The sequence below is a fragment of the Ctenocephalides felis genome, unplaced genomic scaffold, assembly GCF_003426905.1.
Source record: "Ctenocephalides felis isolate EL2017-DRISC unplaced genomic scaffold, ASM342690v1 CF-g0.4_SCAFFOLD_03571, whole genome shotgun sequence".
Taxonomy (NCBI): domain Eukaryota; kingdom Metazoa; phylum Arthropoda; class Insecta; order Siphonaptera; family Pulicidae; genus Ctenocephalides; species Ctenocephalides felis.
Window position 1 is genome coordinate 14,818,091 of NW_020539725.1, and position 27,869 is coordinate 14,845,959.

Genomic DNA, 27,869 nt, shown 5'->3' on the forward strand with positions numbered 1-27,869 from the left:
CTACTGCATACTTTTATGGTTATGAAGCACTATTTTAAAACACTTTTTTGGCACATTAGTCTAATACCAATTAAGATTATAAACTCAGTGAACTGATAATAATAATATTTACTACAATTAGGCATTTACTTAATCGCAAAACGTGCAAAAAAAGAATTTTCAAGAAGAAATTCATTGATATATATTATAAAAAAATTATCTTCAATATTAGAGCTTTCGAATCAAACTATTTATAATTTGATCCGATCACGACATATATAAATTCATATGAAAAAGATTGACTTTACCTTTCCATCAATGGTCGCAAAAGGAACCGACGACGCCTTTCCATGAGATAAAGGAATCTGGAAAAATAAGAAAAATTAAAATGAAATAATGATAATTTAAATATAGAAATGTACAATTTATAAAGAATACATAAGAAGGTAAGTTCAATTCTTGAACTTGACAATTGAATTCTTGAACATAGATTTTCTTATATAGGTATACTTATCATTAGATCACATAATTGTGATATTCCATGAATTATTGCATTAATTTTATTACTACTATTACATTGATTAATTTTATTAGTATTAGAATGAAAAAATACACTATATAGATTACAGTATTACAATCGAAATAGTGCAACGTCAGACTTCAAGAACTTTGCTCATAATCAGACTTATGAAACTAGTATTTATTTCTCAATTTATAAACCAGTTTCGAAACCAAATTTATAAAATATAAAAACACTAACACTAACTATTTGTAAGACAAATTATAAAAGTGCATCGCGTCACAGATTATGTACCATGAAAAACAATTCTCTACTATTTCTATTTTCCGCACTAAATATTAACACAAATCTCTTTTAGCTCTCAAATAATAAAAAGTCGCCAGCTAGTTGGCGTTCCAATAAATATATGCTACCTAATCAATTCATATTTCCAAGATGGTCTGTTTTTGCAATAGTATTTTTCTGATCTCTGAGAACTTATAATTGATAATAGTTTAGTATCATGTAGTGCAATAGGTAAAGGTATTATCCGATAGTATCTTCACGATGACAGTTAGATAAATATTCCACCTTTCAACTTTAACATCAGTATGCTCATACTACCTGCAGACATTTAGACATTTATCGTCATCGAATGTAACATGAGAATATATAATTTCCTTAAGCTAAAGAGGCAAATAACAGTGCATTGGAAATAATTACATATATTACGCTCATAATAACAGTTTGTCCGATTGCTAAAACCCTTTTTAGGAAACCGTAAAATTAATATGACATCTTGTAATGTTACTTAGATATATTCACAACTTGAACATGAAATAAGGAGCAGTAGTTTTCTTGGAAACGGATAATTCTTATTCTCGATTTCTGCTATGACTAAAATTAAAACATATAGCCAAATACTGTGTTTCCATATTATTTATACAGGGTGTCTCAGACCTTAACGTCAAGCCGAAATGGGATAAGAGTACTGACCTTTTGTCCTGAAAAAATTTAGAAAATAAAATTACCTCACGTTGTTTGGAAATGAGCTTTTAAGTGCAACCTAGAGCTTTGAAGTGAACCTAGAGCTAGTGCTTGGGTGAAATTATTACCATTTTTTGGTTATTGTGGTTAATTTCTTTTAATTTTGTTCATATAAATATTGAAGCCGCAATAGTGAATAACATTTCTAGGACTGAATTTCAAGAATTATCGCAAAAATTACTTCAATTTAAAACCACTTATAAAGTTTTGGAGGTTAGGTTATCGCACTCAACATTTAAAGAAACTTATGGTCCTAGGATCTACTACTGATCAATTTAGTTACACAGATGTATTTTTCATATAAACAATTTGATTGATTGAAAAATACATGCGATTTGTACAGTATGAAAAACATTCTAGTTGTGGAAAGTGATTTCAAAGACGCAAAAATGATAAAAACTGACCATTTAGTAAACAAAAAATAATTTAAGGTATGCATACTTAAGTTTTTTGTCTTTTAGTATAACTTACATTTCGGAAAATTCAGCACATTTATTCCAACAACAGTTAATAACAATACTGATACCGAAATTAACAAAATATAATGTTTATATTTTGTAATTATATTCATATAACTTCCATTTAAATTGAATTTCTTTCAGATAACTCGAATCTATTATTCAAATATTAGTATATGATACGGAATTCGTACTACAAATTAATTGCAAACAATTGCAAAGTAAATATTTGCATTTTATTGTCTTCTAGAAGCTATTATGAAATTATAAATGTATTATTCCATAATATAAACCGTGTGATTATAATTTGGTGCTCAAAAGTGAATCAGAAGGTCATGAATACAATATAAATGAATAAAAATTTAGACCATTGTTGATTTTTAACATTTTGAATGCGCAATACTGACCCATTTGAAAAATAATAAATGATGGCTAGACGCGTAATATATTTTTAATTGTTTGTGAAACTATTTTTTCCTATGAAATTGTTAATACAGTGATTGTGCCAAGTTTTATATCATTTTGTTGGATAGTAACTACAACGCTATAGTTAAAAGTTATTATAAAATCCTTTTGGAATCACTAGTACCATGAATTGTAAAACATTCTTTGCAATATTTAAAATTAACAAAATAGAAGAAATATATATACAAATTGTCATATATATTGAGTTAAACTAAACATAATAATAATATATATTATAATATAAATGAATTAATATTGATCTGAAAATCAATAAATTAAGTCAATTTTGAGAACTCAGTAATTACTGTTTAGCAAATAATAATGATACAACACAAATAATGCACATTTGTTAATAAATAATAATTTAGAAAAAATACATAATGAAGTTAAATCTAGAAGAGAAAGAAGTATAAACTACCTGCCCTATCGGAGGCGTGGGTTCGAATCTCACCGCTGCCACCACATTTAAAGATAAGTTGTAACTTTGGCATAAATAACAAAACAAAGATGCATACTTTGAAGCAAAAACATTTATTGAAAATCTATTTATGATATTCAGACAAAATTTACAAAATAATTGAGATTAGATTTACTTAGATTACATATCCACAAACTTTCTTGATCACTTATTCAAGTCTATACTTATCCTTGAAAAAAATTATATTCCCAATATGGCATTGCACTTAATCTTGTTCTTTGAGATTTAATGTATGTATGAAAAACTTCATCAAAAGCTGAACGATACCCATACTCATAACTTTTGAATTCTAGCGTTAAATCAATATAGTTTTAATACACCATGCAAAATATTTATTATGAAGCATATGAGGAAATATTCAAGTTCACAATGTGAATTCTTATCAATATCAGTTGTTGAAGGTAAAACATGCAAAGTTATAAGAACATTGCAAGCACAAAATAAGACACCTTAGTATACGTCATTTGTAGAGTAATTTAAGCATATCGTGGTCTGTGTTATTATGCTTTATTTTAGATAGAAATTTATTAGATTTACTGAAAAATAACATGCAAAAACATTTATTTTTTTGTGAACTAGCAGCTTGGAAATTGAAACGAATTTTCTACTTATTTAATCTTAAAAATAAGTTAGCCAAATGTATATAATTTGTTGATTTTATAGTGCAAATAATTAATATTATAAAAAAATCAGTATATTTTTCATAATAAATAAAATTTCAGACCCAGTTTTCATGTTTCACTACGATGCACATGTTATCAACAATTAAAAATTATAAAAGACTTAATTTGCATTAAATGATATATTAAATTAGTATTTTATAATTTAAGATCTTCTGTTTTAAGATACTATCAAAGTTTAACTATTCAAGATTGTGTACAAAAAAAAATTTCAAAATTTAAATTGATTGACCACGATAATCCTCCTGTTTCCTTCCGAAAAACTGTCTTTTTCGATACGATATCCACGATTTCTCAATTTTTACCAAACTGATTTACCTAAAAAAATTCCAGAAGGTTCTTTATAGACTTTTCTTTAGTATGAACTACGTTCATCCCTAAATTCTGATTTATACTCTTTTTTTAATAAAAAACAAAAGAATATCACAAGAAAATTGTACTTTTTTCCCTTTTCATATAAAAAGTATTTCACCTTGTTCTTAGTTCATACATTATTCTAGATTAATAATATAGTGTATATTTACTATTTTCTCAGATTATTTGGAGTGTCAGGTGCAATTTTTTTGAGATCCATCATTTCACCTATTAGAATTAAAACTTTATGAATATTTTTAACTTCCCGAAGAAGAAGTTTATGTTTTCATCAAATAATAAGATTTGCTAATTTTATTTTTTCTATGCGTTTCAAGCCATTCTGAATCGAATGAGATGAAATTTAGCAAAGGTACGTGTGTGTGTATGTATATGAACAGATTTTTTTACCTTAAATCGCCGTTTTCTCAAAAACACGTGTCTGTGCACTATAATTAATATAATTACAGATCTTATAAATGTGTGTGAAAAAATTCAATTGGTAATCGCTATGTTTGGACTTAAATGAAAGCAAAAACTCTATTTTTGAAATAAACATTTGAAATTGTTATGTTAATCTAAATATCTATATCTTAATTTCGGTTGATTAAGTCATTTATTAAACCTATCGGGAGGTTTTTGTAACTTGCCTTGAGGCAAAAAGCCACTTTCATCTAGCTAAATTTAATTTTTTTCTTATATTCCCAAAATCCTAATTAATAACTCGTAAAAAATATATAGTGAAATTGTTTGCCATTTTTATCTTAGTCTTTCAAAAATCACAAAAAATTCATGTCCAGACCAGAATACTCCCCTCAAAGTAATTTTAAAGTAATAACTCGCAAATATAATAGCAGAATATACGACCTTAGAAATTTAAATAGAAAATATAAGCTTCTATTCGGTTTCTTTATAGGATTATTACGACTCGAACAATAAATATTTCATCGTCTGGAATGTATTTCGAAAGGTCATGCAAAAATGTCATTTTGCCAAATCGTCCTTCGCGTGATTTGAACCAATATAGAGAAATCCAAACTATGAATTTGTGCTAAAATGATCGCCGGCAATTTGTCTGTTTTTATTACCATGAAAATGCTCAACATTTACTTCAAGTTATCATATAGTAATCAATATCAAGGGTAAAATATTAATAGATTCTTAGAGTAGACTAAAAAGGATATTCAATATTCTTTGAGGTCATTTACATATTTTGAAATTATTCGGCAATTACTTGTACGAACACATTTTTCAGTTTTGTTTATTGATATGACCCAAGATTTTTATGAACAAATAATTAACATTTCACAAAAAAGTAGTTACGATTATTATATTAAAACCAATATTATTTGATATTTGTACGTCCTTTTTTTCATAACAACCACAGGGGTGTATATTGCGCGTATTGAAGAATGGTGTTTGTAGGATTTCATAATAAATTTTACTACCCTTTAGTTATTTCAAGACAACAAATGCAAAAATCCTGAGAAGAGTGGACAAAGAAAGGACTCTACTGAGCACGATCCTAAAAAGAAAAGGGAACTGGGTCGGATCCATTCTGCAAATAGAGTGCTTTCTACACGACGTCGTCAAAGGCAAAATAGATCATTAATTAATAGAAATAAAACGGCAATGAGAATAATAAACAAGGAAGGAGAAGGAAATCATTGATTTTTTGGTGCTCTCATATCATGGACTTGTCTTCGGCAGGTTCATATTATTTATTATTATTATTATTTAGTTATTTCTAATTTTCTAATTTCAGATACGTATAAATTTGGAAAATAGTGATTTGGGAGATATTTATACATAATATAATACAGTTTCCTGTACCAACACGCACTAACGAAATGACAGAGTAAATTTATTATTATGCCGATTTTCTACCTCGATTGCTGGTGCTCACGGCATCTCCTAGAATTTCAGGTTTCAAGATAATATGCGTTACATAATATAATATAAGCGTCTACATATCAAGATAGTTTTCTTAGCATTTTTTGCGCATACGTGTTTTCTCTAGTTACGCGATTACACCGGCTCGAATAAAACACAGGTAATGAGAGAGCTGAGCAACATAATATATAAGCTTGAGGTGGCAATTGGATAGTGGATATTTTCTTGGTTAAGGAATTGCATAAATTGACCCACATACTGCAGTCAATTGTATTTATTTCTTTGTTTTAAAATTAAAATTTTTAAATATGAAAATTGGATCACAATAACTTATGAGCCAATTCTTGGAAAAAATAGATTAGTTATGTTGGAGCAATCACATGAGTCGGTAGTCACGAATGTTAAAAAAACCATGTCAAATATAAAATTAGTTCAACTTCACACATATGTTATCATAGAGGGAAGTCCCCAGACTAGTGGCGGACACCTAAAGTTATTTATAAATAAATCAAAAAATATTTTACGAAATGTTTATTTAATTATGATTTATGTTATATCCTGTACCTGTGTGCCTCCAGTGCCCCTTTCACTTGTATTTTGAAATAAAAAGATTTATACTTAAATAATACGTGTTAAATAGAGTGTCCGGTACTTGGTGCCGTCCGGCGTTACGGGACTTCCCCCTAAGTGCAATAATTTGTTATCAGAAACATTAAGTTGAACTAAATTCTAACGTTTATGCCATTTGGAGATTAGGTTTTAGAAGTTAATATTGTATAAAACGCTCGATCAAACAGCAAAAACATAGTTTTTTGAGAGTCCTTGACTTCACTCATAACAGCTATTTTATCCAAGAACTTCTCCCTTATTATTTCTAATCAAACAAAACTTTTACCTGTTAATACCCCTCTAATTTGACTGAATATTACAATTTTTTCTTGAATTTTCAATGATATTGATAGAAGCTTTTATGCTCTGGTTATGAAAACGTACCATATTAACTTTCATACAATTAGTCTGAAGTGTATAAAGAAATGAAAAACTAATAATCTCTTTTAGCAAAACAAAACTTTACCTGTGAATTACATTTAGACTGAATATTATTGATAATTTTTCTTGCATTTTCAATGACATTGAGGTTTTATATTCTAGTTATAAAAACGTACCATATTAACTTTCATACAATTAGACTAAAGAGTACATACAAACAAATGAAAAACTGACAATCTTTTTAAGCCCAACAAAACTTTACCTGTGAAAATCGCTCTACATTTCGATTGAATATAATTGATATTTTTTCTTGCATTTTCAATGACATTGAGCTTTTATGTTCTAGTTATAAAAACGTACCATATTGACTTTCATACAACTACAATTCATATAATTAGTGAATAAACAAATGAAAAACTAACTAGTGGGATGTATGGCATCATGCATTAAGGCAAATTGCTGGAACTTCCCGTACCGTAACGAAATGTTCGAGGAATATTAAATGTTTTCAAATAGATTATTATAAATAAATACTGTAACATTGTCTAATATTTATAAGAATTATATAAACTGAATAGCAAAATTGAAAATATTTGTTTAAAGTTTATATTAGAACATTAGTCAGAATTAAAATCTGAATTATCTTCGATATACAAAAAAAAATTTTTTTTTTTGAAAAAAAAATTGAAAAAAAAAATTTTGAAACAATTTTTTTTTCCAAAATCAATTATTTTGTTAAAACAAGCAGAAAGTTTTTTGAATCTTTTAAAACGGACGCTTAGTTCTCTCAAAAACTGTCATTTTTTGCATATTTAGCTCTGTATCTTAGAAATGTTCAATTATAGTTAAAATATCGTACTATGTGATCCTTTTTACAATTAGTCTAATGCCTAGACAATATTAGAATATTATTTATTCATAATTATTTAAAATTCAAAACTATGGTCTTCAAAAATTGCATTAAAACAAATGAAAAACTAATAATTATCACGTGTTTTAACCTCTTCTCAAAATTTCAGTCATTTGAGTACAAGGCAAATAAATATTAAAATTGCATTTTAAATCCACGTAGGGCAATGAATATTAAAATTGAAAAATTTTTTTATAACGAATTATTTTTAAATATTTCAATTTATATTCAATATGATGTTCTAATTTGAATGTTATCTTCAAGTGTTACATGTCGAAAAAACGAAATGGTTTAGAAATTGTATCTATAAACATTGGTTTTCTTAATATAATATACTTTTACAGAATCTTTTGTACTTTTATATCTATATAGACACTTTCTTCATTTCCTTAAGCAGGACTGTAAAGTATGTATTGATAAATTTCTATCAGACTACATATTATGAGCTCGTTTCTCTCAGACCTTTTGCACTTCCCGTTCAGCTTGCAATACGGAAGCGAACTCTAGTACATTTCTATTAACTATCCAAACGGTGGCTAATTATCACTTGAATGAACTTGCAATCAGAACGCTTTTTTACTTGTCTTAAAATAATTATACTTGATTATAATATAAATACAATTTTAATTCAATCATTACTGTTATTATAAAAGTATGATATATAAAAGTGTCATTTCATTCCAAGAATATCTACCTTAATCAAAATGTAAGAATAAATTCAAATCAAATATTAAATTATTAACTCCCCGTAGAGTAAATTATTGTAATCTCCAAAAATCAAAAATGAAATTTTTGAATTCAAAAATCAAAAATGAAATTTTTGCATTCATTTACGTTTCAGTGGTTTCTGAACATTTTGGCTTAGAAATAAACCTTAGAAAAAATGGATGTGTGTGTGTGTGTGGATACAATATTTCGGGCGTGCGGATCAACCAATTTGAATGGTTCATAAAACATTTGATTCCTATTGACGGGGAGACGTGCCTAGTTTTTGACAAAGGCAAATGGATATGGACCAAAAAGTGGAAAAATGGTCAGTTTTAAGAGAACGGATCAACAGATTTGAGTGATTCAAAAATCATTCGATTCGAATTGACGAGGAGATATGCTGGTTAGTTTTGAAAAAGGTCCAGCAATTTCGGAGATATGAAGCAAAAAGTGCTAAAATTACAGTTTATGAAGAAACGAAGCATTCAATTTGAGTGATTTATTGAAATATTTTGCTTGTGTTGTGAGTGTAAAGAAATGAATAGTAAAAAAAAAATAATCTCAAAATTTAAAAAAATTCATTGATCTACAAAAAAAAATCTGTTTCTAATATCAAAATTGACTCATATTTTAATTATAATTCTGAAATACAAAAACTTATATTTTTGAGATAAAGAATTTGAAATTTGCTTCAGTTTATATAATTTTTAGAAATATGATAAGTCGTTGAATTGTACGTTTAATGTTTGCTATTGTACATCCTACCCCAGTATTTGTTTTTTTTAAAAGTGCAAACCAGGATATGCATAGCCAATAGTGTTCGGGTATATATGTTGTAGCAATGCCCACGAAATACGACAATCACTTGCGATTATATGATATTCGAGATCTATAACCTCAATTGAAAATTTGATATCATACTGCTTGATATCGAGCTATCCGATGTTGAGAATAATTTGTGCTAGTACACGTACATCATCACACCCCGACGGGCTCTATTCTTAAATAATAAAAAATGTCTCTCTAAACGCAAAAAATGACACTAAATATAATAATAAAAATGCACTCTATGCGCATTTCTAGCGATTTTCAATGCCAATATTTATATAAAATTGAAGATCATCATCATATAGTTCTGACTTTTATAATAAATCATTTTACGCCATTTCGGTTACATGACTCCAACCAAAAGTTGTTAACGCAATTAGTCTCTTATTTTTTCCACCGTTTGTTTCCTTTTAAGTAATGTTTGTAATTTACGAAATTGTACTACGGATAGTTTGTCATGAATCCATTGTTTACATGATGTATTGTATTTGATTTTTTGCTGTCTTTAAATGGAAACAATAGTAATAAGTCTGGCAATGGATGTTATGATTTTTATATAATTAATGTATGGAAGATGTATAATAAACCTACGATTTAATTGTATTAAACGAAATGGGATGAGATAAATAATGTCGAAACACAATAACAAGACCTTGAAATAGATTGAAATTTCAGAACGATTTATGCTTTTAATAATAGAGACACACGTGTAAACAAATTAAGTATTTAAATATTTATATATATATATATATATATATATATAATATAACCTTCAAGTTTTCCTCAAAATCTACTTTTTTTTAAAGAAACTACAGACGATGACTTTAGACTTGTATAATGTTTGTAATTAATTGGTAAAAATTGCAATAGTTTTTGATGCAGTGATCTTATTCTTCTAATCAAAACTACAAAAATATGTATGAACATTCATTACACGAAGTATTAAGTTACATTGGTTATTAGTGAAAGTAATTGAGTATAATATTAGAAGAATGTAAATAAAATATGAGATATATAATTGGCATGTACTTTTTGTAATAAATGAATGAATACACATTTCTAACAATCAAGATTTGCAAAAATATTGCATTTTTGCAGCGTTATATGTGCTAACACAGCCTGATAGATTGAACTGCATTTGAAAGTTGCCATAAATTTTAAAATAATCGATAATTTTCCTATATTTATACTTTATGTATAATATCGTAACAACAATACAATTACAAAATTTAAATAGTATATATATATATATATATATATATATATATATATATATAAATATGGCACAATATTACGTAAGAGAACTCATGATCTCACAATCATTCATCATCTAATAACAATCAAAATGCATGATATAAATGTTATAAATATTTGATATATATTTATATTTAAAGTTCAAGTAAAAGAAATATAAAATGTATATGTACTGAAAAGTGCATGAATATATATAAGTACTATTAGTATTACACAAAGAGTGTAGTAAAATGAGAGTTTCAGTTAATTTTCTTGTTTAATAGAAGTAAAAAAAAAATTACAAACCTGCTTGTAAGAAAGTACAAGTTGAAATTAGAGTTAATTTCATCTGAGAATGTATAAAGATATTTTACTTTATTTTACCATGTTACAGGCCATGTCAGTCATATGTGTCTTACACTAAAAAGTTCTACATGAGCTATGTCAGACATATATTTGGTAAAGGGCTACGATCGTAGATGTCCGACGCAAACCATACATTTGCATTATGTTTCGAAAGCTAGGACTATCAGTAACAAAATTTGAAAATTTCTTGGCTTAGTGTTTTTCGGGAAATTGTGTCTAATTTTTTTTTTGATTCACTAAGCTCCCTCGATACTAACTTAAACTGAATTATCTAAGTTACCATGACCCACATGAAAATTTTTCTGACCTTATCGTGACGATTAACGTGTTAATAAAAAAAAATGTTATTTATTCAGATCTGTATACTTTTCGAAACGATAGGGATTCTTCAACATGTTTCGAATATGTACTGAAAAGATAAAAAAAAACTTATAAATGCTAAAAACTGCTAAGGAGGCGTCCATTAATTACGTGAGACTTTTAGGGGGAGGGGAAGGTTAGACAAAAATCGCAAAAAGTCACATGGGAGGAGAGAGGGATCTAGTTAGATATCACGTGTATTTATTTATTACCTAATTTTTTTTTAAAAAAATCTAAATTTTACGGTTTTTTCGTATATTGTAAAAATTGATTCGAAAAATTTTACGTAACTAAAAATACATGTGATGTTTGGTGGGCGAGGGGGATAATTTTGAATATCACGACATATCACCAGGAGGAAAGGAAGGGACAAAAATCCCTAAAAATATCTATCACGTGATTAAAGATCGCCCCCTAGTGATGACAGGAGTTTTGCTAACAATCGCGCATTGCAGTGATCGTGTCATAATGTAGTAATATCCGAAAGATATTTTTATATGGCGGTAAGTAATGTCAAGACAACTTGCGTGCACATCACGAGCTCGTCAAATGTCAAAAGCAATATCGATCATATCGAAACATAAAATATGAAAATAAATAAAACTGTTTTATTATATTTTAAGCGTCAGGCATTGCTGAAATGGCAACGTGCTGCTTGGCTCCTATGAAACAAATCGAATAACATCACTTTGTATAAAAAAAATGATTGTGAATACTTAACATTGCTACGATATTTAATAAGTATGACAAATCATTGTAACAAAATTAGTCTAATCGTAAGAAGCTTGTTAAAAACGATGTATTTGCTGTGCGATCAAGCGTTTCATAAAATCAAACCACATAAAATCAAACATCCAAAACACACAAAACGTCATATGTCATAATTTTAAGTTTAGTTAGACATTATTATGTGTTATCAAAGTAACATCAGAAAGTTGCACTTTTGATAATATTGTTATTTAACATTTGTGTATATTGAAGGTCTGGTTTTATATGTAAAACGCCTTCTCGCACAACAAATACATAACTTTTTGACAGTGACATAACATTTCCATTTTATCGGAGAATTGGCCCCAGAATATGGTATTAAAAATAATGAATGTTAAAATCACTATAATAAATTCTCGGTGAGTACAAAGAATGTCGAATAAAATAAAAATAATATATTGAGACCAACTCCTCAATTCAATAATAAGATTAACCGCACAAAAAATATTACAATTTAAGAAATAAAATCTTATCATTTGAAGAAACCTGACAAAAAATATTCGAGAAGTAATATCACCATAATTCATTATATTTCATAGTGTAAATTTTGCATCATTAATTGAAAGAAATTCAAACAAGATTTGATAAGGTTTGACAGAACTCGTTAATTTTGAACTGAAATAATTATCAGATTATTCATATTATACACGAATTTTTAAGCATAAAATTAGATAATTATTAGCTATTATGTAATGGCTTATTACAAGTCAAGACTATGTAAGCTTCATCATAATAAACAATGTAATAAATAATACTGTTATTTTCAATTTTAAACCAATACAAATTTACGGAAAATACTTTGTAATATTAGTATTTTAAACGATGATGTACTCATATTAAATTGAATGAACCTTTCCATACATCATTATTCACAAAAAAAACGCTAATCAGAACAAAATTATCTATACCATCAACTCCGCTACAGTCATGGCTCTGATATTTTTTTTCGAATCTATTTTTAATAATAGTCATGACCTTAACATTTTTTATCATATTTGTTTTTGTGCTTATATTTTTAACAATATTAAAAAATGATAATATAGAGTTATTCTATTGTTCGATGTTGTGCTTTCGATCTTACACAACCAGAAAACAGTTAAATGCTTAAATAAATTGCTGAAATTTATTATACTAACACGTGACAATTGCAAAAAATATCTAATGTTTGTTAAAGTTAATATTCCGAAGTATAGTCATACATATGAAACACATAAAAAAAGAAAGCCTCATTGACAAATTTGAATGACAAAATCAATTTTAAAATAATTATATTTTTAAATCAACTTAGTCAACCTGTTTTTCTAAAAATGTTTTGTTACATCGCATTATGTGAATTACTTTTTATAATAAAACATTAAACATTAACAGCAGTCAACAATAAATTAGATAGAAAACATTGATGAAAGGTAACGGACAACTTCAGTAATTTTGAAAAATCATTTCTAATTAATTATTCTCACATCTAAGTTGATTTCAACATATTTCTATAAAAATATTATTTTATAATACAATGTAATTTTTTTAAAATCAATGATTATATAGTCAATTTGTCAAACATTTTAGTGTAAATAAATAGATAAAGATGAACAAAATCTGAGTTCTGTAAAAAATTTGTTTCAAACAGTTCGCAGAAGTTAGCGAATCGAAGTTTAACCAAAGCAAAAGCTAATTGGTATAGAAAATCTTACGCAATACCCACCGGCTCCTTTCCATAGAGTGCGTGATAAAGATGATGACGTGATATGAATCATAAAATATAAAAACAATTCTGATTATATCAATCCACGCGATCGTCAGATTTCAACCAGATCTTTAAATATTGACATGATCATTTAAATCTTTCAAGATCATGCCTTTGTTATGAGATAAAAATTTAAATATTTTCGAACATTAAGCGAGATTAGAAATATAATTATAGAAATATAGATTTATAAGACATCTTTAAATTTATATTAATGTTAATAAATAAAAGTATAAGGGTAACAAATTATTCAATGCAAATAAGCATACATTTATAGCAATACTAATTGTAAGTTTAGTTGCAATTCAATTCAATCTTTGTCAAGTTCAATGTAATTTAAAACTGCGCATAACATATAGTTACACATTTAAATAAAATCAGCATATTACTACAAATATATGCTCAGTATTAAAAAACTTCTAAAAATCTAAAAGAAATATAGATAGAGTGACCATTGAATTACCAATGAAGCAGCATACAGAGAGAAGTTCGTGTACAAAAGCTCATATAACTATTCAGTAATGTTCAAGATTGAGAATAAAAACTATAGAATATAGAAAGTATTGCATTATGAATCCCTGATATACCCTCTGAATAATATTATATAAGTGGTTAGAGCTACGGTATTTCAGACTACCCAGGTTCGACACCAGCTTTGGGCAGACTGATGAAAAGCAATAGTTTTTAGTTCAGTTTTTACTTGGAAATTCATCGCTATTGCAGAATTTGGTTTTTAAGGAACTGGAACTTCCTGATTTATAAATAAATGCTATATGCTATGCAATTTCTAAATTAATGATCATCGATCAAATATTGAACAGTCTTAAGACATACATAAAAGTTGTTTGCAAAAAAACCACATACTACGAACAATTACCGTTAAGAATCATCGATCGAACAAACAATAGTGTTATTAACATTTTTAATAAAAAAAATTGTAGATCGTTCACTCGTTGTATCTATTTATAAGAAAAATGATTCAATTGATAAATGAAATAATAAACGAATCTTATTCGAAATAAGACATTTTTACAAATGCATGGAACTGTAATAAATACATTAATTCCCTTGTAAATAACGTTCGTTGTAGCATTGTTTATTTTAGAAAATTTTAGAAATAGTTTTTATAATTTTTTTAATATTTTTAGTTTTTACATATTTAATATTTTAGTCAATACATTACTAGTTTAAATCGATAGAACCTCTTTCTCAAAAATCTGGCTAATAATTTTAATACTAACATACAATCTTAATTTGCAAGCTAAGTGTTCTGTGAATAATCATAAAAAATAACAATCCAGTATACTCTCACAGATGACATTTTGTCACTATCTCCTATATAATTATTTAAAGAGAATCCGTTAACGCATAAAACACGAAGGCAGTTAGTTGTTAAAGTTAGAAATCACGTACCGTTATAATAATGGTAAAATTAAAGTTAAAAATGGTAGATAATCTATTTTCTATGTTGACATTTTATATATGTATTCCAGGCAAAGAGAAAACGTCTTAAATGATAAAAGATACGATTTGACCTAATTGTATTTCTCACTGATTTCTCTCGAATCTGCATATCCATATGCAGTCGCTCGCTTGCGCCGGCTATTTATTGACATGTGCAATGAAACATTCTTAAAGCTAAAAATTATGTATGTATATATTTATACAAATTATATTTTGGAAAAACCGTAGTATGAATTTGTATGAAACTACACAACTCAAATTCGTCTCTCAGATGGAATGAAAATCAATCTAAACTAGTTGGTATTGGTATTTTACCTTGAGGCAAGTTACATGAACTTCCCAATATGTGTAAATAATCGACTTAATCAATTAAAAATAAATTAATTTATGATTTATTAAAAGTATTCCGAGTGGATTTATTACACATAATTGAAAACGAACGAACACGTTAAACTAGGAGTATTTTATAAAAGCAAATTTTCAAAAATGAATAATTTTTATAATTGAACCAGTTTCAGTAGGACGTTAATTTAGTATGTTCATTAAGACTAAGTACTCCATCGTTATACCAAGTAAATTGTCTAATTTTAATTTTAACAAACGTCAAAAAAACTACATTACAAAAACTTATAAAAAAAACGGCTTGGCTGATCGTCGCGCAAAATTGATAAACGCTAGTCCTCATCGTTATACATCGAATAGCTTTTAAATTTTTGAAATCGGGCCAGCCGTTTTTGAGAAAACGTCGATTGACGGCAAAAAAATCTGTTCACATACACACACATACATACTTTTTCCAAAAAAGTATTTTAAAAGATGAGCATAAAATCAAGTTAAGAATGATAACATTCTAGATCCTCCCCCCACGAGGTAATGCCTAACGGCGGTATCCGTGGTGACCAGAGGCAAGGGCAAAGCGGAGGTTTTAGTCGGTATTATAGCAGGACGGTATTGAGTCCGACATACCCAGACAAAACACCAATCTGGGATGCATAAAAGCATTTCCTTCGCTATACAAAAAAACATACTTTTTCCAAATTTGCCTGTTGGGTCTGAAGTCGGAACTATCAACTCACAGCAAGATTCTTTTCTACAAAGTAGTCTGGAAGGCAATATGGACATGCAACCCAATGTGGACTTGCAACTCAATATGAACATTTCGCAAGTCCCAAAAATAATTTCTTAAAAAAAATAGAGGCGCTCAAATATGCCCTAAATTGGCTTCTCCACCAAGACTACAAATTTGTATACAGTGACAGAAAAAATCAGAAGGCTTGCATCTAAGGACAAGACTAGATTGGTAAATCACCTAAATCAACTTGATAAAGACCTACTTTCCTCAAACATCTCTAAAAGAATTAAAAAACAATCCTTTTATTAGATTTAGCAAGTTATCATGTAGTCTAAATTTCATATTTTTTCTGTATCTTCATATTAGATATGAAAAGTAGTATTTTGGTAGCACTTTAAAATCTGAACTTTACATAGTCATCAAAATCATTTAATACCTTTCTAGGCAGATTGCAAATATAGAAAATCTATAGTATATACTTTTTCTTATTATTTATTATTATTAACATATTATTATTATTAAAGACATCAAAATATTCTCTTTACGAATTACTGAAGTCCAAAAATCAGTATGAATGATATGAATACGAAAAGATGTATTCCGCTGTAATATAACATAAAATATAGATCGATGAAAGCAGTTTATCAATTATATACAAATTCAGTTAAGCATATATCTTCAATTACAAAAAACCCATTTAAATGTAACCAACACAATTTTCATGAATAAAAAAACTTCTCTTTGATGACATATTTCCAACGTTCCGAAACTCATCAATGAAGGGTCCAAACTCAACTTTACCCATATATCATGTAATTAAGTTTAACAACTCCTAAATAAACTTCATGTATTAAAAATTAAATATTTAATAAAAAGTAATACAAGTAACCAATACTGCATTATTTGTGCGTCAGTACTTAAAAATAGCGTCTAAACTTATTCGAACAATCTGATTTAAAAATTGTATTAGCACGTTAACCATCTAAAAATACTTAGAAAAGCGGAAATTCCGTCTTTTTCCACAATTCATGTAGGTAGTTCTAAAGAGCTAACGACTTATCGTATTTAAATAACGGGGCTCCGATTTCATTCGATTCTAATGATATAGTTTTACTGTCTGTATAATATACCTCGTTACTTCGGCAATTAATTCAAGAATCGATCATTAGAAGAATACGGAACATGATTCAGAGAGAACGTTAGTTATGCAATAAAACACATAAGTACTTTTTAACACGTTGCACATGTATGGCACGAGGAACTCTGCTATATGAATCGCAATTTCTAATTAATCAGCGCAAATGATATTGACGGAGAGCTACTGGGCATAGAGATAGAAAAAGATAATTTGGACGGGTAATTTATTAATAAAATAATTAAAGTTTTTTCTATAACTTTTGACTGAAATCAGCTAGTAAAGTAAAAACAATTTTAAAAACTAAATGCATAATTGTAAATTGCAGATCGAAGTTAAGAATACTCTATTTGGACAGTTGTATAGAAAACTTCTCCAGTCGAAGCAATTAACATTTTTAGTAAATCGGCCTTTATGTTATAATAAAATTCCGCAAAAGATATGGGTTGTATAAGAAAAAAACTACAACTACTAATACAGTGCTGATTTTCTTACACCCTTAAGACATTACTAAGAAGCTACTGTCAACCAAGTACCGAGAATAGTTTCTTGAAACGCAAAATATTTGCTCAGTCATTAAAATTTATTTTGACGCCTTCAGAAAAGACTTTATTCAAAGTGATGCACACATGATAACAATTAATCCAATCTTCAAAGCACCTTTAAAAATCTTAAAGGAATCGCCATCAGCTCCTTCGGTGAATTCTCCTTAGTGGCATCTATCGACCCAAATGGCTATTTATCTCAAAAGTGATAATGTAATTTTTTTGACAATAAATATTTTACAGAGGGATGAATCTGATAAATACAGTGGTAGTTCCACGATATTTCACAAGTTTTTGGGCAAAAAAGCATTCACAATATGTTCCTTATGCAATGACGCGTTTTCATCAGACCCATCAGTTTTCTTCCCACCAATCGGTACTTTTCCTACGCATAATCTCTCTCAAATGCCGAATAAGTCACAAATAGTATTCTTTATTTACCGTAGAGCCTAAAGAAGTGTTTTTCAGTCCCATTTTCTCGACTTTGATGACGTTTTAATCCACTGAAGACGTTGGCCAAAGAAGTCTTCAAAGACTTCTCAGCCCTCTGCAGACGACTTACACCACTCATGAACCAGTAGACTCCATACATAACTCCCACGTAGCATTCTTTATTTACCTTTACCAAATGAATGTTTTCCAGCACCATTTCCTTGACTTTGGTGACGTTTTCATACATTGAAGACCTTGGTGGGCGATCAGATCTTCAACGACTTCTCGGCCCTCTGCAAATGTGTTACACCACTCATGAAGCCAGTAGATGTCATAGACTTTTTGCAACTTGTTCAATGATTTGGCACTCAAAATTCCGTTCAAAATATAAAATTTAAGACAAAGTTGTTCGATGTTTTTAGTCATTGTAAAAATCACCAAACACGTCTGTAGTCAACTGAAAGAATTTAATGCAAATAATAAAATAATTAACGGATAAGGGTCAAATCACTTACAATAACTACTAAGGGCGTTGTGCCTTTTTTTATTCCACAATATATTTACAATTGTCCTACATAGACATTAAGTAAATCTTTTGGTAATTATATATAAAAAATGACAGTTATATAAATAGTAAAAAATACAGTTACATTTTTTCTTTATAAGAAGTAATATAATATGACACGAGTAATTACAAGCTAATTAAGTCACTAAATATTTTTCTCTCGAGTCTTCGTGTCGTGGTTGCCAATATTTTACCAACACAATATTAATATTTGCATGTTTTAACACATTTTAAATGAGCAAATCCCGGTATTTAATTGACAGTGGACAAAATTTGTTTAATTTAAATTGACGCATTCAAAAATCCTATTTTAAAACAGACACTAGTGCCCTACACTAGGGATTAGTTAATTGCTAAGCCAAGAGATTTGTTCAAATAATATATTAGACGCACTATTATAAATTATATACTCATATAAAAATCTTCAAATTAAAAAACTGAACTTGTAATATTTCTACTAGCTCGTCACCTTGCATTAGAAGAAGAACGAACGCATGGTAAACTGCAAGGAACACAAAACTTCAACGCCTCAGAGACGCCGTTATTTTGAATCCGAATCAAAAACACAAGAAAATTAATGGGCATCGCACAATTAAAAATTATATGCTAATGTAGCGGTTATGATAAATGTGTACGATATGACATCAGAGGAAAATAATATCAAATGTATCCAATTGTTGGAATATATATATTTAGCCTATTTATGTTCTTAATTTATTTATTATGGATATTTGAAAAAAACTGAATGAATAGATCGAACTAATATCTCTAAAAAATTCGTTTTTCGCCTGAAATTTTAACCGCCTTTTGTATATTAAAAAATACAAAAATGTGTAAGAAGACCATTTGTTAAGTGACAAGATACTCTGTTGATAGATCAGAAAATATTGGAGTCCATAATTTTGTCTAATAACAAAACGCCCAACAAAAGTTTTCTCGTGTTCTAGTGGTTAAAGCTTTGAGCTTCCAATATCAAGAGTCACCTGCTTCGAATAGCAGTATTTTCAAGCACTATTTTCAAGCAAAAGTATCTCTATCCCGGTATAGCTACATCAGTACAACGTATACAACATGTAAAACATATATTAGCACTATTAGAGAAATAGTCTAATATAATAGAATCAAGAAATATTGTAATTTAATAGAATATATCAAATGTATATAGAGCAACCGTCCGAGCTAAGGAAGCTATGTAGTGAGGAAATATCATCCCAATATCTCATAGGAAAAGTTCTAACTGCAGTTCATAACTAGTGGGGTGGGTGGCATCGTGCCTTAAGGCAAATTGCTGGAACTTCCCGTACCGTAACGAAACGTTCGAGGAATATTGAATGTTTTCAAATAGATTATTATAAATATTGTATTATTGTCTAATATTTATAATAATTATATAAACTGAATTGCAGAGTTGAAATTATTTGTTTAAAGTATATTAGAACTATAGTCAGAATTAAAAATAAAATCTGAATTATTTTCGATATACAAAAAATTTAAAAAAAAAAAAAAAAAAAAAAAAAAAAAAAATGGTACAAATTTTTTTTTCCAAAATCAATTATTTTGTTAAGACAAGCAGAAAGTTCTTTGAATCAATTGAATCGGACGCTTAGTTCTCTCAAAAACTGCCATTTTTTGTACATTTAGCTCTGTATCTCCGAAATGGCTGGGCCTGCCTTTGCGAAAAACTAATAACCCTTTCTCCCAATCATTACTAATGGAATGTTTTTTAGATCATTCAAATCGGATGCTCCGTTCTCTCCAAAACTCGATTTCTATTTTCTCCACTCTTTGCTCCTTATCTCCGTAACTGCTGGACCTGGCTTTGCCAAAAACTAATCAGCTCTTCTCCTTATTAATAGGAATCGAATGTTTTTTAAACCATTCAAATCGGTTGATCCGTACGCCCGAAAACGTGGACGAAAATTTGTATCCATACATACATACACACACACACACACACACACACACACACACACACACACATCCATTTTTTCTGAGGTATGCCAAAACGTTCAGAAACCTTCAAAACGTCGAGAAATGTAAAAATTTTCAATTCCGATTTTCGGCCCATTACAATAACTTACCCTACGGGAAGTTAATAAAACAATGTGTACTTTGGTTTCGATTTTTTAAATAATTAGAGTTAAATGCAACCAGGAATCATCGTTAAAATTTTGGTTAACAAATCGATGACTAAATACAAGAAAAATAAACAGTCAGTGATGTGTCATGTATTTACTTTCTTATATTTATTCATTTTGTGCAATTTTATTGATTTATAGTAACCAAGAAAAATTTCCAAGATAAAAAAACTTTGATATCCTCCACATAACATACTACTTTATTAAATCAGAAAATATGATATAACAAGTGGTGTATTGGCATCGTGCCTTGAGGCAAATTGCTGGAACTTTTCGTACTTTAATAAAATATTCGAGGAATATTAAATGTTTTCAAATAGATTATTATTATTATTTGAAGTATTATAAATAATGTTTAGAACTTTAGCTAGCATTAGAATTGAAATCCGAATTATTTTTCAATATTCAAAAAAGTTTTTTTCTGAAAATTAATAAAAAAAAATCTTTCGCCAAAGCACTCGTTTTATCAACATAAGCAGAAAGTTTTCTAAATCGTTTAAATCTTATGCTTAGTTCTCTCGAAAACTGCCATTTTCTGCACATTTAGCTCGGTATCTCAAAGCCGCTGGACCTGGCTTTGCAAAAACTAATCAGCACATCTCCCTATCAATAGGAATCGACTGCTTTTTGAATTTTTCAAATCGGTTCATCCATACGCTCGAAATAGTCTACGAAAAATTGTCTCCACACACATACACGTCCATTTTTTCTGAGGTATGCCATAATATTCAGATACCCTAAAAAGATATGCAAAAATTTTCATTTTCAATTTTTGACCCATTACTATAACTTACCCTACGGGAAGTTAAAAATGATAAAAGATATGGTCTAAAATAGCTTGTGAACAATAGTAGACAATTAAAAATCCATTTAGTAATTATCCATAATTAATAGAATATGTTGTTAAGAAATTAAACAAAACAATAGGTTTAATTATTGTATGAAATTACAAGTTTTAATTCATTTTCCTCTATTTCACCCATTTTCTTTATAATCATGATACTTTCCAATTTATTCAATAAAAAATATTTTAAATCTTGCGGTAAATGAAACGGTTTCGCTCGCTTTTTCCGGGATTGAAAAGTAAACAAAAATCCATTAAATAACATAATGAGTAATTAAAAATTCATTTTTATTTTGTTTGCTAACTAAACATCCGCAGAATTAAATTCATCAAAAAATGCACCTAAGCAAACAACACGCTATATTGACTTCATCATCAAAATCGTTCGAAACAAACAAATATACTTGCACTTTCTTCATTATCTTTGTATTTAATTTTCTACTTTGCATTCAATTTTCTATTCGTGTACAATAAATTTATTTTTTATCAACAATTCACATTATTTATGCTAATCATCGCGTACAAACTTTTACAATAGAAATTTAATTATCTAAGCATATATAGACATTGTGCCAAATATGGATATGAAATTTATCTAATGAGAAGATACTCAGTTGTAAACTTTCAATATTGAACATATAATTAATAAAAAAGAAACAAATAATAATTACATTTATATAATTTCATATAATTAAATGTTTTTATATAAAAGATTTTAAATTTTCTTAGATGGTCATCTGATGGATCAAATATTCTGTTCGAGAGTAGACTTAATTATATGTCTAGAAGTAATATGATACTTATACATGTTGTTAGACCCAAGCAATAATTTTTGACTATATATATTATGACATTATGACTCTTTGACTGTTATATTCAAATAGTTCAAAGTTTAAGTTTTTTATATCTCTTAATTTTATAATAAGCGAGAGGAGTCACCTTGCCCTCATCATGCTCTTCATTGTACAGTATCATTTTTACATAAATTTTAATAGTTTTCAATTTTTGTATTTAATACATGAAATACTATAAGGAGATTTGCTACCTTTATTTTGAAGCAAAATTGCTGGGTATGAACAAACAGCAACCACACTATATATTACTATAAGGTTTTAAATAATTCCTTTGTTTAAAAATAAAGTGGTACAATAACTTTATATAATTTAATACGTAGTATCAATGATCAATATTAATCAGTTACAAAAAATTCTCAAATAACATTCTATTATCACCAATCATTTAAATTACATAATTTTGCATATCTATAAAAAATTAAAAAATAAATTTGTCATGACAAATATTATTTTAAACAGTCACATGTTGAAATATTTGATCAATTAATTAATTCACATATTTTGCTTGCTGAGCTGTTTTGTGAGGCATTAATGAATGCGTGTAAATCGCACCTGTTACATTCTTTTCACATTATATATTTATGAGAGAGATTTTGCTTGAAATGGAAAATTTCACTTTATTACATAAACACATATATATACAATGCGAATTAATTGTTTTTTGATAATAATTATATACAACGATTTAATATGGGAATAATTTATTAAGGTAATTAGAGGTGTTTATTAATGTATATAATAGTACTATATAAGGACTATAGGAAGAAAATGCTATTATACTAACGGCTGCTTTAAGATTTGAAATAAATTATGTAGGTCAATGAAAATCATCTATATTATAACCTATGCAATGATAAAGAATTTGATTTATTTTTAAATCTATTCTGCAATAAAAACATATCACACATTTAACAGTAGTTTTACAAATCAAAAGTAGTTCAGTAAAATCTGTAAAGCTTTTTACAAAACCCAACCTTGCTCTAACTAAAATATATTGATTTTGAAATAAGTATAGCAAGCTATAGTAATAGCTCGATAAGTAAGTAATAACAAAAAAATGAGTATGATCCCTTTTTGATATCTTTTCATTTCAATGTTTTGGTATATGTGTGAGTATGTGAGAATGAGAAACGGATAAACCGATGTGAATTACTAAAAAAACGTCCTAAACCAAAGATTTTGGTAAAACTTCCCGATACGCACACATAATAAACGTAATCAATAAGAATTTAGATTCAGCGATTTAGGTAAAATTTCAACTAAAACAATACTAAATGCGATTTCCAATCGAAGTCTTCAAACTTACTCATAATATCCATAATTGTTCAAATGATTTTTTTTGTAAAATTTTATATTACATATTTCGTGTTTATAAATGTATTTTATTTAAATGTGGACGTCAACTGTAATCAGTAGCTAGCTACGAAACACAAAACATATATAGATAAACGTATATATAGTTCGGCATAGATTCTGATTAGAATCGCCAAAGCGCAAGGAAATTATTAACTTTGATGAATCATTATAATTCAACCGTTTATTGTAGGCCTATAATATATTATTATGTTATTTCAGACTACGGAATTTATCGCTATACGAAGTTAGACTTGAAACGTCGAAAACACATAAAATTAGCAAGTGGGATTTTCCGCGAAAACAAACTTCTCTTTCTTCTTATGGGATTTTTTTTATAGAAATCTCAGCAATATGCATAGTTCTTATTACCAAAATTTAGCTTGCCTTACCAATGTTAAGAATTTACAAGGATCATTTGCATTTCTCTACATCAAACTATCTATTTTAACCATTCAAGCAAAGCTTTTATATTCTCTTCAAAATTTTTGAATGTGTCAACTATATAATTTCCATTTTCACAATAAACATACTTTTTAATCATTCATTAATAATCAAGAATGCTCTAATTACGCCGTTGATATATTTCCAAATCAAACACTATTGAACAGTTGATAACCTGAAATTATTTCCATTTTATCTGCCTTTCTAGGTCACTTGATATATGTATATTAGCTTCGAACCTTTACTGAATCTAATAACAGTATGACTCTCAATAAAGAATATTTCACATTGTACAATAGTAAAGATAATGAAATTGTGGCGTTTTTATGAGCAAAGCATTGTATAAAATGAGTCATTCTACTCGCAGTAATATGACGAAGTACATCATATCAGAACGAGCCAAGGACCTGACCTTCGGTAATTACATTCACGTCCAAACACTTGGAGCTATCTTTCCCTTGTTGCGTGTGAAGAGAACATATGCGTTGGCAAATGATCTCTTACAAAAATGATTTTGATTTTTACTGGTTGTTTTTTAAGGCAGAGACTGCTTATTTGATCGTAAAGCTTGGGTAAGCGACGAATTTCGAATCTGGAACACTATGTCCAAGGTTGAAACCTGCGATTTGGACTATCTGATAGCAAACAGTAGTGGTATCCTTTTCCACTTAAAAATACTGACGAAAAGATCTCTTCTAGTAAAAATAGTGCTTTCCATCATTGCTGACATTGTAAGTAACTAGTTGCAAGTGAAATTTTGCCTTGAAGCAAGTTGCATGAACTTCTCGATTAGTGTAAATATTCGATTTAATCAATTATGATTTGATTCTCGCCACCAGTCTACTTGTCTTCGTGCCTACTTGCCCACATCCCCAACTTTTATACTTTCCACCTTTTTATCTATCGGTCTGCCTGTTTACCTGTATCTATTTACCAATAATTCTATTTGTATAAGAATCAATAACAATGATTTGTAAAGATCATATTTGATCAACAAATTTTTACCTTCCCGTAGGGCAAGTTATAAAAAAATCGAAAATGAAAATTTGTATATATCTTTACGTTTCAGAGGTTTCTGAATATTTTGGCATACCTTATAAAAAATGGATGTATGTGTATGTGCGTGTATGTATGTGTGTGCAGATACAAATTTTCGCCGACGATTTCGGGAACACGGATGAAGCGATTTGAATAATTCAAAAAACATTCGATTCGTATTGATAAGGAGACGTGCTGATTAGTTTTTGGCAAAGGCAGGTCTAGCCATTTCAAAGATACGGGGCAAAAAGTGCTAAAAATGGTAACTCGATTTTTAAGAGAACGGAGCGTCCGATTTTAATAATTCAAAAAACATTTTACTTGTATTGACAAGATGAAGAATTGATCTTGCCTGCCTTCATTTTCATGAAGGCAGGTCTAGCGGTTTCGGAGATCTAGTGAAAATAGTAAAAAAAAAATGCCATTTGGCGGTCAAAAATGATCATTAGACACATGGACATCAAATTATCAGATATTTTATAGAGATTTTAATAATAAGTATAAATTTTGTTAACATTCTTATGAGTTCCGTACCAATATTTATCCGTTAGACGCCGACGCGGCGCTAACGCGCTTTGTCATTTCGTAAAGCAGTACGATTGCTTTGAAAAAAGTTCAGAATTTCCAAAATATGTCAAAATAAAGAAATCATTTTTTTCAAAAAAATTTTTTTTTTCAAAAAAAGTAATTTTTTGTCAAATTTATAGTTTCTCAAAAACCTAATTTGTTCGAAGTAAATTTGTTTCAACAATTTTTGGTACGGAAAGTTCTAGCAATTTGCCTTAAGGCACGATGCCATGCGCTCCACTAGTTTTTTTTAATTTTTATTTGTAAGAATGTATTGACTAATAAATTCTTCATTCCGTCAACACAATTAAAGTAGTTTTTGAATCATTCAAATAGGTTGCTCCGCTTTCTCAAAAAAAAAAAATTTTTTTTGCATTTTTTGCTCTGTGTATTGTCGAAACGGTTAGACCTATATTTCTCAAAAACTAATGAAAAGTGCAATTTTATTAGCACTTCTCTCCGACTATACAAATCGAATGTCTTTTGAATCAATCTAATCAGATGCTTCGTACTCTCACAAACTGAATTGCATTATTTTGCACTTTTTGCCCCGTATCTTAGAAACAGCTGGACCAACTTTTCCAAAAAACAAATCAGCACGCCTCCCCATCAATAGGATTCGAATGCTTTTTCAATAATTCAGTACAGCTGATCGCTGCATGAATACACACGCACACACACATACACCCACTTTTTATATAGTATGCCAAAATGGTCAGAAACCTTTGAAACAAAGATAAGCAAAAATTTTCATTTTTCATTTTATGCGATTATCATAAAATCCTACGGGAAGTTAAAAATACATTATCACTGTAAGAGTAGTTAAAACAACCATTTAATACTAAAAATAAAATGCAGAAAAACACTGCAAGATTAATCTACTAGGAAATTAATACAACAAAAACAAATTACCATTTTTATCCACAGATTATAAAAAACGCGGAAATCAAATTACAAGACTGCCTAGTACGGTTCGATTATTTATTCGTATTTGCAATATATTGATCTATGCGAAAGTTTGATTAGATCCAATCCACTCAACCGAATGAGGTCATTTATACCAATAAGAACCCATTTATTATCGCATTGTATGCATCGGCATTGATAAAAACTAAACTAGGGTATAGCCAGATAATGTTCTTCCGATATAATACAGAACTAGTTTGTGTTAATAGCGCGATTTAGGAATTGAGGTGCGATCAAATAAACTAAAAGCATTTGGCTAATTTAATATCTCTAAGTGTGCTATATTTACAAATATAGCACACTTAGAGATATTAAATATTTGGGCACGGCCATAATTACAAGCAAAATTAATAAGATGAGTAATTTTGAACGAAAAAATAGTATTTCATATCACAAAGTATTTCTTAAGCTTTTCAATTACTTTAGCCACCATAATAGTAATAGATGGCTCAAATATGGTTTGAAATAAAATTTATGTCGTGTAGGAGTGATTAAACTAGAGATCCACGTTTAGACTTTTTGAATATCACATCATTAAGAATTTTTTTTATTTCTTTTTAACAGAAATCAGAACCTTACGTCCTATAAGCTGTTGGGCTAAAACTTTTCCTTACTTCGCATTTTTTAGAAGATAACCCAATGGTTAATTCATCCATATTTGATGATTTTATGTTATTAGAATTAATCTAATAGGGCTG

General features: G+C 28.6%; 1 protein-coding gene across 1 annotated transcript in view; it reads right to left on the reverse strand.

Moving 5' to 3' along the window:
- The window catches only part of LOC113385671 (myotubularin-related protein DDB_G0290005-like), a 268,319-nt gene that overhangs the window by 197,193 nt on the left and 43,257 nt on the right, over window positions 1-27,869 (reverse strand). Inside the window, exon 2 of the mRNA XM_026623515.1 lies at window positions 288-344. Coding sequence (XP_026479300.1) covers window positions 288-344 — 57 coding nt within the window. The remainder of the gene's footprint in view (window positions 1-287; window positions 345-27,869) is intronic.